The following is a 14553-nucleotide window of genomic DNA, read 5'->3' on the forward strand; positions in this document are numbered from 1 at the left end:
AAATAAAATCTTTCTTTAAAAAAAAATAGATGAGGAAACAGACTTAAACTAGGTCACTCGCCTATGGTCAAGAGGGAAAAGGGGTGTTCTAGGAGTCAAACCCAGGTGATGGAACCCAAGGTTGGCGCTCAGCCACTGGCCCCATTTATTCTTGTAGCTCCCTGCTCCAACTTCAGCTGCCTACTATCACCAAGCATGTTACCCTAAGCTGGCAGGTCAGCAAAATTAGATAGTTTGTAGGTTACTACCTTTTCGTTTCCTAGCCCCCTCCCCCCCGGCTTCTTTGCTACAGGCAAACCCAGGCTGTGGGAGTAGACGTAACTGCTGAGAATATGGACAAGAGCCCTGTATGACTGAGAGTTCAGGGTGACATCCGAGGACGGGCTGTGTGAAGCCCAACATGCCAGACCCACACCAAGTATTTCTACCGCGTAAGGATTCAAGGTCGTCCCTAGTTCTGGCCACTGCTGCAACAATTCACTGGAAATATACTTCAGCAACGTGAAGAGACAGTGTGTTTGGAATAACTGCTTTAGAGAAAGAGAGTATCTTTCAAAAATCAAAGGCAATATAAAAACATCACCCCTCCCTATTTTTTTCTTTTCAGAACAAAATAGAATTTTCTTTTTAGCCAGGGTAGGAGATATTTTTTTATTCTACTCTACTGAATGTATACCTCCTTCTGAAATGTCCTTCAGTGTTTGCTCTCTCTTTGGCTATACAGTCACCTAATATAATATTCTTTTCAGAAACAGAAAATGCTTTAGAAATCAGGATAGTTTTTCTTTTGCTCTGAATAGGCAATCACATTCCACCTCTATAATATATTCAGATAGACAAGATACGAGACAGGAAATGAAAAGGATACGCTGGGACATCCTTTTAGCAAAAACTGATGGAACTTGTTTTTCTTAACTAAATTACATTAATGAAGTGTTCCGTTGAAGCGCTGCTTTAAAATGCTTCCTGACTGAAGTGGAAGGCTGAGTATTTAAACTGATTAAACAGTTGAGACTTCACAAGTGCAAGGAAGACCAAATGTTACACTGGCACTGCTAACAGCACATGTCAGGCGGGGGGAAAGAAGCGAATCTCCGACAACGGGGATCACATCAGACAATGCACAAGCCTGTATGACTGACCCGCACCGACGCAGGGCATGGGGCAGCGAGTGAGTGGGCAAGAGCCAATCACGGACTATCCACAGTTTCTAAATAATGATAACTGGAAATTGCCTAAACAGGTCATGCATTTTTCATCAGGTACATTTGAAAGCAGCCAGCAGTCAGGATTTTGGTGGTTATAAATATACTCACTGCCACGTTCCAGTCCATTTTTAGATCTTTCTGTCCTACCAGTTAGTTTCCTTCTTGTCAGATTTAAGAGTTCTAAAGGAAATATTATAACACCAAGGCTATAAGTCTCCTTATTTTCCCCTATTCAAAAAAAATATAGATGGGGGAGTTTGGGAGACAAGGTGGAGAACAAGGTATTGGGTGTAAGTACTGAGTATGGCCACACGGAAGCATCGCTGAGAGATCTGATAGGGCGTGTATACTCCGGGAGCCCTTCTCAACGGACACCAAGGAATTACGGATTAGTAAACATATGATCTGTCCAGCTGGGATTAAGACGGTATTCTTTTGAGGAATTTTAGGGCCTTCCACACAGTAATGGATAATGGGAAAAGATTTAATGCGATGTATTATAAATATAATTGGATTTTAAGTTCAAGCAGATTCATATTTTTTCTACTCCAACACATTAAAGTAAGCATGCCTATTTGTTTTCCTCATGATAAAGAAATAAAACCCTCAAGGCAATTTCAAGTTGACTATTAATTATAAGTGACATGAATTACCATCTTATAATGTGGAATTATGCCTCACAGCATTAAAGCTACTTAAGGAACCTAATTGTCAGCACACTTAAAAGGAATTTATTTGCTGGAAAACACACACAGGTGATCCTAGTTTAATTAGGTCACACACATAATTCACTGAAGCCAATTATGTATTTCTAACTACAAACAGCAAACACGTTTCCTCAAACTCTGAGGCTATAGCAATGGATCCACACAAACTCTTCAAATGAAAACGGAGTTGATTTCCGCAGTCAGTCCTGCCACCTTGGAATAGACTTACTTCCAAGAACAAGGACTCCTAATTGGATGTTTTCCCTATAGCATTTTTAGAGGAAAAAAATCTGCTTTCTGAGAAAAGGGATACACGGCTCCCTGGAGAAAGGAATATAAGCACCCAACTTAAATGAACGTGACCATTTCCTGCCACTGTTTTTGGTGTGGCACACCTATGTCGTGGTTTCTCGGGGTAAGTCTGGGGGAAAGGCATGATTCCGTCACCGGGAGCCGAGTTCCTGCCACGACACTCACCTGCGGCTTCGGCTGCCTCCTCTATTTACAGGTCTCTCCATTTCGGAGTCATTGTCATTATCCTCTGCCTCATCTGATTCCTCCTCATTGTCATCGGAATGCAGATCCTTCATTATAGACCTTAAAGGACCTGAGGAAGGACAGCATACCACAATCAAACACACGAATTCATACACATTTAGTCATGCTGGACACCGGGGACGGCTCGCCAGCGCTGAACGTTGGCCAAAAGAAGAAAAAAAAAACTAAAAACTTAAAACCCATTATTATATATATTTATACAATTGACAAAACAAATTTGGTAGTTTCTGGAATGTAACATCTAACTGAAATACTACTGTTTTCACAACAGATGCTCCAGGATGTTCATTGGAAAAATCTCTATTTCCTAGGAATGTTTTGCTGTGTATTTTTTCTTCCCTAAGAAAAATTACACCTAAAAAGGAACAGAAAGATCTATTAGTAAATTGAATGTTTTGTTAGGTTAATCCACGTATTGAAAAGTTGAGGCTAATAAATCACCGTGGTTGTAACTTGTTCTTGGCAATGCAGCCTTTGTGTGGTAGTTTTTGATCTATTAAGGTTTAGCTGTTCCTTTTATTTCAAGGTCAATTTCAGGTCAAGCAAGCATTTCAGTCAAGTTCAGATTATAAAGTATTTCAATTCCATGGTGTAATGTCCTATCTCTGATCTTCATATTGATCTTGGACACAAGGTCTTGTTCAAGCAACAATTTTACGCAGCCAATTTTTATTTTACCTTTAAAGAAATTCCTGGCAAAACACCAGCATATATTTACATAAATAAAACCATGTAGTAAGTCAGGTGCCCGGAAAATACAAGAGAGTATCCAGTATTAGATGGGAAAGAAAAAAATTAAGTCATAACTAGTTTTTATTCTAGAACAGGACATAACTAGAAAAAAAACCTCACAAAATTCAGTGTGGCTTATTTTCACTTGACTGTTCCACATGTGATGAAAACAAGATCATTCTTTTTAATGTTAAAGAAGAGATTGTGGAGGCAATCAAGAAGGTGAGAGGCACTCTTTTTCTGGATTAGGCAATTCCTAAAATCTAATCGAGGACACCAATATCTGAGGTATCACTAAGAATATCCGAGTTATCACTAAATCGGCTCTAAAGTAAGTATTGATTCTCTGCAATCTCACATTCTGCAAAACCCAAATTCCTCTGCTTCTGTAGTGGGCTTATATCTTTGGAAGTCAGTGTAACAAGAAATCTGAATAGCCAAAATGATCAGTGTCTTTTATTTTTTTTCCTGGAAGCTTAGCCTTAGCTCAAATACATAACAACAATTTAATCCTTTTCAAAACATACGAGGCCATCAGGAATTGAGTATGGTCAATGAAAGAGGTCACATGCAACAGGATGCTCAAAAACAAATTATTCCTTCATATGATCTCACTTTTCACGTTAAGAAAAAAAAGGAGCCCGTATTTGAAAATTTCCACACACCAAAAAAGTATAAAATATATATTTAATGTTCTGGCTTAAATTTCTTTATTAGATTACTTTAAATTTAAATTTAAGTTCAAGTAGAGGGAAAATAAATTTTAAAGACAGCAAACTAACATTTGCCAAAGAAAACAGGTCTATTAATCTGTAGAAAAATAAATAAATAAAATGAAAGACATGCAGGAGGGAGAGTAAAAACTATTTCTCTACGTCAGAGCCTCTCAACTCCAGCTTTTGCTATTGTATTTCCTTTGGGAGCTCCCTGGAAGGGGCTGTGTCTATAATCCTTTTGTAAAATGGGACTCTGATGGCAGGGACTGGAAAAAGGGTAATTTCTGGAGGCTGGCCTCATACATCAGAACAATACTCAAGTGCTTTCCTAGGGGAAATAAATACAACTACATAAAAGCCAAGTTATCATTCAAATAATAAAACAGTAGAAAATAGGCCATAAATCAACTCATTAAGATGTTTTACGAGAAAAACGTCTCATAGTTTGCCTGGGAGATACTGATACCTTGTTGCCTGGTCTGGGACGGTGTGAAGCTGGAGCTGGAGCTGGAGCTGGAGCTGGCAGGACTGGGTTGTTCAGACTTTAAAGAAGAAGAGAAAGTCATCATCAATAAATTTATGGGACACTAACACACCTAAAATTAAAAAACATTATTGCTCAAAAATAGTTGGCTCTGCAAAAACAGTCCAATGCTGTGCAAGAAAAATGAATACACATTTCATTATGCCTAAAACAGCGACACAGGAGAACCACGGTGTCCTTTTTGTTTTGTCCACCATGTTTTTACTAGATGCAGAAACAAGTATATAAACTCAAGGATGATGAGACCAACACCTGGGTATTACATGACGGAAGAACCTGGCTTTGATTTCAGTCCTGTGTTTATTGCTATCCAAATCTCCTTCTAAAAGATTACCTTGATTACCCTTTCTGCAATGTTTGATTGACTCAACTGGTTAAAACATAGTGGTAATGAGGGCAAGGTCATTAGTTCAATCACATTATGAGCCAGTTAATTTCACTCTGGTCCAAGGCCATGACCCAACCCTAACCCTATTCATCCATAGTTCACAAATGGAGGTAATGCTCACAAGGAGATCTGGCCAAGTCCCACAAATGAGTCAGTGGGAAATGCTGCCACTACTTTAAACACACACACACACACACACACACACACACACACACACACACACACACACACCACCCTCTAATTCCAGGGAAAGAGCATCATACACGTACCCTACTCTCTCACCATGGATTCTCCTCATCCTCTAATACCCAGAACAAGTTCCACATCCTCCCTAACCTGTTCGACTCACAGTTGTCTTCCATCTCCAAACCCACTGAAAATGGATCTCGTCTATTTGCGTATCTGACATGCTGCAGTGTTACGCTGCCTCTGATGTGTGTGTCTTTTCTCTCCAGCAGACTGCTGGGACTTGCAGAGGCAGGGGTGCGGGGGTCTGTCTTGTGCTTGTTAACCCCTCATACTTAGCACAATGCACTGCCTACAGCAGGCACTCTGTATCTGGGACTGAAGGTGGAACATTAGGTCCTCTGTTCTACCCTCTGCCAGTTTTTATGAGGCTTTACAGTAGGTAAAGGTGAGAAGAACAAATACATGGACAGAACTATGCAAAGAAATTGATCATACCATCAACATGCTTGAATTTTACATATTTAGGCCAAATTTAAAGTTACTTATTGTTGGACTATTTCCCATTTCTAATGTGCTCACAGTCTCAACTATATACTTCTTATTTGAGAAATAGATGAGGTACAGGACATATCTTTCTTCTTTCGACTTGGCTCATTGGGTGACCAAGTTATCGGGGCCATGTGGAAACCAAACTAAGAGCACCAGCAGGGGCCGCTAAATGAGGAGGAGAATCTCAGGTCAGTTGATAATGTAGTTTTCTCACCACGGATTTTTTTTTTTTTTCATCTCCCTTCCCAGTCCTGAATCCCAACCCCCTTCTGGCCAAGCAATACCGAGACCCAGACTTGGACACAAGGAAGCACTTTCAGGCATTCCTAATGCACACTTCACATCCTCAGGCTGGATGGGAAAACAGGTGTCAGCAATCTACCACTCATTCCCAGGAAAGGAGCCAGACAGGGTCTCTAATGAGCAGCAGGCGGCCACCAACCCTTCAGCACTGCAAGATTTGCTTGAGATTTGCAGTACAATGTTCGACACACTGCGGTCTGTGGCCCGCAAAGAAGAGCTGGTTTACGAGCACAGACGCCTTCGCGAGGGACTCTTCATTTCTGTTGAGTGGCTCTTCCACTGCTGAGCCGAAAAGGTGAGCTACACTGCATGGACATTCAGTTAGCAGTTCTGCGCAATGCCCAGCTGCAAAACATTTCTCCCGGGGGGCGCGGGGTACTCCTTTTCCTCTCCAAGTTGCTCTTTTCAGCCATGAAAAGTGTCTGCAAACGGTATTATTTTGATAGCTCTGGAAACCATTTGGGAGCCAAAACAGGGGTTTCCTTGCAGTGAGTGGAGAGAGCTCTAATTCCCCCTCCTGCTGGACCAGTCATGTTGCCCTGGACTTAAAGGAGCCGCTCTGCCAGAGCTGTTTGCTGAGAGTGACATTAATTAGGAAAGCAAGAGGGGACAGTGGCCATCTCCCCAACCACCTCATGCTAAACATGATCCATCTGTCTCAAGCATCATGCCAATGTCAGAACCAAACCTGCAGGCAGCCTTCTTTTAGCTTCTTAACCACAAACGAGGTTAATAAATCCACAGTTACCAACCATCAGAAAATTGCCGAAGAGTAAAGAGCATAACACAACAGGAGAAAAAGGCTTTTGCCCAATGTTTATCATTACCGCCAGGCCTGGTCCACAAAGCATTTAAGGTTTATGATAGAAGACACATTAATTCAGACAATATTAAAATAGACACTTTAAAGCAACAGAGGTGAATGGAGAAGGATAAAATGTTGAATGATGGGTAGCAAATCCAGTGTCCTGGAAGCTTTTTGTAACCAGGACAAGGATTTGTGGTTTTGGAGCCAAGGAGACCCCTTGGGATGATCAAAGACAGGGGGTCTCACACCTTCATGGGCATTAGAATTACCTGGAGAACTTGTTAAGACACAGACAGCTGGGTCCCACTCCACAGTTTCTAAGTCTATAATTCTGGGATAGGGATGAGAACCCGGATTCCATAAAAAGTTTCTAAGTGATGCTGCTGCTGCTGTTTTGGGGCCCAATGAGGCTTTTAAGAACCAACGATCAAGGCTCCAGAGATTTGTAGCCACAGATATTCATCAGAATCCACTGGGGGGATTCTACACATAAGGAAATTCTGATTAAATGGGTTTGGTGTGGGGGTCCAGGCATATTTACATTTAAAAGTTCAAACAAATGATACTAATGATACTGTGTTAGATTAATGATACTATGTTAGTCATTTTTTTCCCCTCTAAATGCAAAAGCATGTTTTGGAAAGAATTGTAAATTTAAGAAAGCATAAGAGAAAAAAAAAAAAGCATCATGAGAAAAATTAGAAACTTACTGATGTATCCAGAAGTAGCATCCCTGCCTACTCATCAAAGTGTCTTGCAAGAAAACACTGGGAAAGAATGCAGTTACCACTCAATAAAAACATCTAAGAAGCATGTACACCATCATGTCATAGTAGATGGACCTTAAACTTACCTTAGCCAGACCAGGACAGAATTCGACTAAATGTTAACTGTTCAAAAAGCCATTCTGCTATTAGATGAGGCTGACACGGTCTTATATTTTATCAAATCCAACCAAATGGAACTGTTGTTCACTTTAAGTCTGTATTTTATTTGAAAATAAAATCAGACTTACTCTCCAAAAATGCAAATCGAGGATGATTTTATAACCTAGGAAAGGTTATTTGTTTTTTTAAAAAAATATTCACCATAAACACAGCTAGGTTAAGGTATTTACAGACCCCAAGGATTGAAAAGATTATTGGATCCTCTTTTCCCCTCCTTATGTGTGTATGTACCAAAACCTAAGTACAGGGAACCTCAGTGAGGTTCTGATTTTTCCCACTACTAATTTGATACTTGTTTTTGAAATATCAAAATTCTCCCCACTAAAAAAAAAATTGTTGGCTTCTTCCTGTTGATGCCAAAGGCACATGTTTAGCTGACCCCTGAGTAATCAAACACTAGACATGAAGTGCCTTTAAATGGTGTGCTCCACGGTGACAAGAGTCAAGCCTTAAGAACCTCAAATTCGGGAGACAAACCATAAGAGACTCTTAACTACAGGAAACAAACTGAGGGTTGCTGGAGGGGTGGTGTGTGGGGGACATTAAGGACAGAACGTGATGTAATGAGCACTGGGTGTTATATGCGACTGATGAATCACTAAAAGCTACCTCTGAAACTCACAATACACTATATGTTAATTAATCGAATTTAAATTAAAAAAAAACTCATTCTATGACAATCATTATCACATCAAACATTCGTTGAGTGTTAAATTTAGAAATCTCTCACCTTGACTGCTCAAGCCTTTTCCCAGTATCTAATAAAAACCTGACTTTATTCAGATAAAAAAAAAAAACTTAGGTTCTATTGATTACTATTGGGGAAGTTTGCTTAGGCATTAATGTCCTCAGTGAGGGCACTGAGCCTCGTGTAAAGGAAAAACTCCCAGCCCTCTCTTCTTCCAGTGGTAGCTAACCAACATTTGGTTGCTACTATTATTTACAATAGACCATATACTCCTCTTTTGCCTTAAACAAGATATATCTTTACTACCAAAACAATGGCCTAGCAAGATTTGCAATGGCACCTTCAACATCAAATGGCTATGCAAAATCATTTTGTAATGGATTTTCTACGGAGGATTATTTTTGTCCAAGACAAGTAAGAAAAACCACATGTTTACAATGCCTACAAGTTAAGTGCTTCAAAAGAGAACACCTGTCAAGGCAGGTCACACAAGAGGGCTCGTAAAATCCCGCATTGTTTCTTAACACTGGGAGCAGGCTTCCTCCTTAGGTAATCAGAAGACAGAAGCTCCACCTTTTCTCCCAGGCAACATATACTTATGAACAGAATTTCAACTTAATCTTTAAAACACTCAAAATGAAGAAAAAGGGGAAGAATAACATACACCTTTTTTTTCTTCAGGGGAAAAGGAAAGAATACAGTCTAAGCAGTTAAAGAGAAATTATTTTAGACACATTGCTATGTTTTTTCACAAAATTTCTACCTTGTTTAGAAAAAGAAAATACATGGCCGGCAATAAAAATTCTTTTTGCACAAATATCCAGAAATACTACGTCAAGGGTGAGCACTAATCAAAGAAAACACAAATGTAATATATTTACATCTCTGTTCAATTTTCATGACTGAACTACTAGGTTCTTGTCAGTTTAGTGCTTCCTTCATGAAAAATTAATAATCATCTGACACTTTTTTTCCTTAGCATATAGTATCATTTTAAAAACTGTCTCATTTACAATGGATGTAGACCGAATTTATGGTGGTAGTCATTTCACAATATATACATGTATAACATTGTATTAGCTTAAGGTGTGTAACATGATTTGATACATCAATTGTAGCTTGATAAAACTGAAAAAAAACTACCTTAATTAGTCCCTTTTTTGTTAGAAACTGAGAATAATCCAACTCAACTTTCAAATACACATTTAATACATTTTTAAAGAAAAATGATATCCATTTTAAACAAGGGTGGAAAATGTTCATCACGTGAATGCATTCTCTTATCAATTCCCATCAATAGCTAATATATTGTGATAGCTGTTTCAATAAAAAGTAAGCTCACAGTTAAGCAAAGAACTAAGTATTGAAAAGTTGTGAAAGAACACTTAAAGTTAATCTAACAAGAAGGATGCAAGAGTGAATTGTCAAAAAGAAATGAGAACTTTTATTTTTGTTTAGTTTTACACGAATACCTGCTTCAAAATAAACATGCTAAAAAACAAAATTTTATTTTATTTTTTTAAAGATCTTGTTTGTTTGTTTATTTATTTATTTATTTATTTATTTATTTATTTATTTATTTGACAGAGAAAAAGGGAGGGAGCTCGAGCCAGGGGGAGAGGCAGAGGGAGAAGCAGACTCCCTGCTGAGCAGGGAGCCAGCAGGCGGCTGGATCCAGACACCCTGAGATCATGATCTGAGTTGAAGGCAGACTTTTAACCACCCGAGCCACCCAGGCACCCCAAGAACAAAATTTTATTATATAGAAAGCTATATGAAAATCTGATTGGACAAACGTCAGTCAGTAACTCTAACCTCTTAATGTATCTCGTGTAGCCTTACTATATTACTTCGTTTGCTCTACCATGAGAAAGGCAATTGCTACAGACTGAACATGTCCTGCCAGAATTCCTATGTTAAAGTCCTATTCCCCCAAGTGATCGTATTTAGAGATGGGGCCTTTGGGAAGTGATATAAGCTTAGATGCGGTCATGAGGGTGGGGCTTCCATGATGGGATTAGTGCCCTTAAAATTTAGGAGAGACACCAGAAAGCTTGCCCCCTGCCTCACTCCCCGCCCTGCATGTGAAGACACAGTGAGAAAGAAACCAGATCCAAGCCAAGAAAAGAACCCTCAGAGGGGAACCGAATCAGAGAGCGCCTTGACCTTGGCCTTCCCAGCCTCCAAAACGGTAGGAAATAAATCCCTGGTGTTTAAGCCGCCTACTCTATGGTATTTTATTATGGCAGCCCAAGCTGATTAAGACAAAAGGATGTATTTTTTAACCCCATTTTACTGCTGATGAAACTAAAGCACAATAAGATTAAGTGGCCAGGAAGTAATATTCAGGTGGATTAGACCAAGTTTTCTGATTTCTCATCCAGTTCTTTCTACTACACCTATTAACCTTGAAAAAGTGGAATTAATTTAAAGCAGTGCTCTGAACACATTAACACCCTTTTATAATACCAGTCAGGGAACAGAGTTTTCTACCTCCCTGAGAAAACTGCATTGAATATCCCTCTGTCCCTAAGGGACATCTTGCGATCGGCACCCAAAGCAAACCAGTGATAAAACAAAACACTTCATCCCTGGGTCTGAATGTGTGTGTCTGTGTCAATTGCTTCTAACATTTGTCCAATCAATACTACAAGAGATCCTCACTACTCCCACCACTAGTTTGATAAATTTTGTTTTAAAAAGCAAGGACTTTTCTCCTAGGATGGCCTTGATCCTCCTGACATCAGTACCGATCAAGAAGACTGACATCAGACAACACACTATGATCAATTCTTCTATTTGCCTTCTGAAGTCATCTAGTAATCAACTCTTCCACACAATCTATACATAACCTCCAGGGAAAAAATAGATGTAATGCTTTAAATAATCTGCCAACAGGTCTTTCTTTGAAAACAAAGTGAAACTGGGGAAAGGACACTGGAATGGGAAGCTACAACTTGCTGGACAAGTTACTCAAGTCCATGACCACAGGGAAGACCCCCCATCTCACTTTGGCAAATTCTCTCCATTTCTAGATATTATGAAAATGAAATGAACTGGATGTTAAATTGTAAGGGTATTTAGTCTGCTGGGCCCTTATATTATCAAAAACTATTGTCATACCCATCATTTGCTGGTAAGAGAGAAAGATCCTAAGAATTACCGTCTCTACTGTTAGCAAACCAGGAAAGGTCCTTATTTCTGTTACATATTCAACTTAGGGACAAAATCATCCTGGATGCCAAGACAACTGGCTTTACATTGTGGTGGCCTCTGGTTTTAGCAACTGCATTTGCTTTCTTCCTTATTATTGTCATCTTTGCTGTTGTTATTAAATGCTGTCATCATTTGTGCCCATCACCCCCCATCTGAGAACACAGAATCCCATTAGGAAACGAAATGGCCTTGGGGAACCAGGGTCTATAAATCTTTCCATGAGACCCTTTTCCACACTTGGGAATGGCTATAATTTTCTTTTAGCTTCCTCTCTTTTAAACACAAGAGCCCCAAGTCTGTTATCTCTCATCACCAGTTGTACTTTGAAGGCTGCTACTGACTATTGCGGCCAGAACATAAGATCTTTCAAAAAATCCGGTTGTTGCAAGACGGTGTATGTGCCAGCTGTGTTCAAAAATTGCTCACTTGTTAGGAGCTGTAGGAATGAGAAATCATCTGGAAACAGACCCTTTACAGTGGCGCCACCTCTAACCGTGTTGCCGTTCCTTGAGCAAAGAACATGTGCAGAGAAGTTGTGTTTCACAACTGGCCATAAAATATACCACTGAGTTATAATACCAGAGATATATCTTTTAACTGGTCTTTTTTCCCCCTCTTTTGTGTATTTTGAGGATTAGGGTAGAGAGAAAGAAAAAAAGTTACAAATCAGAGGGCTTAGAGCTGTAATACCTCACAAAAGAGAAAGAAAAGAACAAGTTTCCTCATAGAATTGCCCCATAAAGAACCATCATTGAAGCTGACCAGTGAACATCAAAACACCAGTGCTCATCAGTTAACAATAAGATCCTGAAGCTCTTGTCAGAACAACTATTCAGTTACTTGTGAAATAACCCACCTGTGCAGAGCACGGGATGCTCAACATAACGTACAGGTATCAGATTCCCTCTCTCTCTAAGGGCAGCGTTGAATTGAACAGAGTCCTTTATATGGGGTGTACAAACAGAGTACGTTATATGGGGTGATAGCTCTCAGCTCTGGTTTCTAAAATTTAAAACAGTAAATTAAAGGCGCCTGGGTGGCACAGCAGTTAAGCGTCTGCCTTCGGCTCAGGGCGTGATCCCAGCATTATGGGATCGAGCCCCACATCAGGCTCCTCTGCTATGAGCCTGCTTCTTCCTCTCCCACTCCCCCTGCTTGTGTTCCCTCTCGCTGGCTGTCTCTATCTCTGTCAAATAAATAATAAATAAAATCTTTTAAAAAAAAATAAATAAAACAGTAAATTAAAGAGAATGAATTCAGGGCATCATAAAGATAGTAATTAATTGAAATAAAGTAAAACACAGATACACCTGAAGAGAGCATTTGACAAGACATTTAATTGCATTTTCTCATTAACTTTTGACCTTTTTAAAAAATGGCTTACTTGAAAGTGGCCAAAGAGCACTTGACTGACACCTACAGAATCTTTATAGACTTACACAAATGTCAAGGAGTTTTATTAATTTTCATCTTTGGACATCTTAGAGAATTTTCCCCATTAAATGGGAAGCTTAGATTTACGATCATAGCAGTGGTGTCAAGACTTCGTTTTATGTGCCAAGACCTTTATTTCCATGGTATTTTGACTTCCAAAATAACCGAAGTCCACTGGGAAAAAAAGTATTGATTGAAAACTATCCAATCATCGCCAGGTCAAAATGCGACATTTCTCATTATCAGTCTATTATTTATCACAAAGATTGTTGATAGTTGCAAGGAATAAGTCTTTACAGGCCTTGCATCTTCCTAATTAAAATAAAGTGCATTTTTTTTCAGGTAACACAGTGAATCCCTTTTCTCTGGATCAGAGCACTCCACAATTCTTCGGGTGTGGGTATGTACATGCATGTGCACATGGATGTATGTAAGGGAAGCCACAGGGGTAAAAGAAAAGAATAGAACCTTTATTTGAATAATACTTGTTTTCCTTTTCTTTTAATTTTTCAAGTGTTTATATGTACCTTCTTGTACATAGCATGTTAGCACAGCTATTACTACAATTTAGAAATACACATACATTGGGGATACCTGTTCACTGAAAGAGACGAGCTTTAACATCAACTCTACAGATAATTGTCAGTTTGAATTCTGTAATTTGCCTGCTCAAATCTTAATTATATCATATAGATTTCAAATTCTGGAGTACTAGGTGCTAAGTATACAAGGCCAGTATCATATCAATTTATTTAGAGACCATCCAGATTTTTGTATTTTATAATATTCTATGCTCAAAATTGATTTAGAGCTTAAAATTTAACTTTTCAGTTAAGGAGAAATCCTCTAACAAAGCTTCTTACTAAAGAAGAGGTAACACAGGCTTATTTAAAAGATTTGAAAGTGCACAAAGACCTTCTTAAAAACCCAACACAAAATACTTAACATGACTTCCCCCACCTCTGATATTTGAAATTATCTTTACTGTGGGTCTATCCAGTAATTTTATAGTGTTTGCTGAAAATGACACATTAAGTGAAACTGAAAATTTTATAAAAAACCTAGCATCTAAATATGCTATACTTACACTCACTTTTATTTAAAGCGTTAAGTACTAACACAAAGTTGATAAAAATAAAACTATTTTTAAGAATTCCCCTCTGTCTTAATGAACTGAAATTGCAAAAAAACGCAGCCCATTGAAGAGACAGTGCTCATGTGAAAACATTAGGAGGTGGACTTTGTTTTGTTTTCTTCTCAACGTACCCCCTTAAAAATGTGGCACTTAGAATCAACATATCCCGTATTAGTTATATTAAATTCTCAAGAACAGGAGGAAAGCTACTGCTTCTAAGGCTCTAAAGGAACCTACATTTCCATGCACACATATAAGCCCAACAGTTGCTTTTCTTCATAAATCAATCTATTGTTGCACTTCATAATGAGAAGGCAGATTTACTGCCTTTTACCGCCTTTTCTCACCATCAGAAAGATGCCTATTTGGGTAATAGGACGTTTCTCTTCTTCAAGGGTGTTTGGGATTAGGGAGGCAGGGGCAAGAACCTT

At 38.9% G+C, this 14553-nt stretch overlaps 1 protein-coding gene across 3 annotated transcripts in view; it reads right to left on the reverse strand.

Moving 5' to 3' along the window:
* The window catches only part of MLLT3 (MLLT3 super elongation complex subunit), a 271751-nt gene that overhangs the window by 16678 nt on the left and 240520 nt on the right, over positions 1–14553 (reverse strand). For all 3 annotated transcript variants that reach the window (XM_034663972.1, XM_034663970.1, XM_034663971.1), the window contains exons 6-7: positions 4388–4463; positions 2393–2522 (exon numbers count right to left, since the gene is read on the reverse strand). In XM_034663972.1, coding sequence (XP_034519863.1) covers positions 2393–2522; positions 4388–4463 — 206 coding nt within the window. The remainder of the gene's footprint in view (positions 1–2392; positions 2523–4387; positions 4464–14553) is intronic.

Source organism: Ailuropoda melanoleuca, chromosome 7 (assembly GCF_002007445.2).
Source record: "Ailuropoda melanoleuca isolate Jingjing chromosome 7, ASM200744v2, whole genome shotgun sequence".
In the NCBI taxonomy this organism is placed as follows: domain Eukaryota; kingdom Metazoa; phylum Chordata; class Mammalia; order Carnivora; family Ursidae; genus Ailuropoda; species Ailuropoda melanoleuca.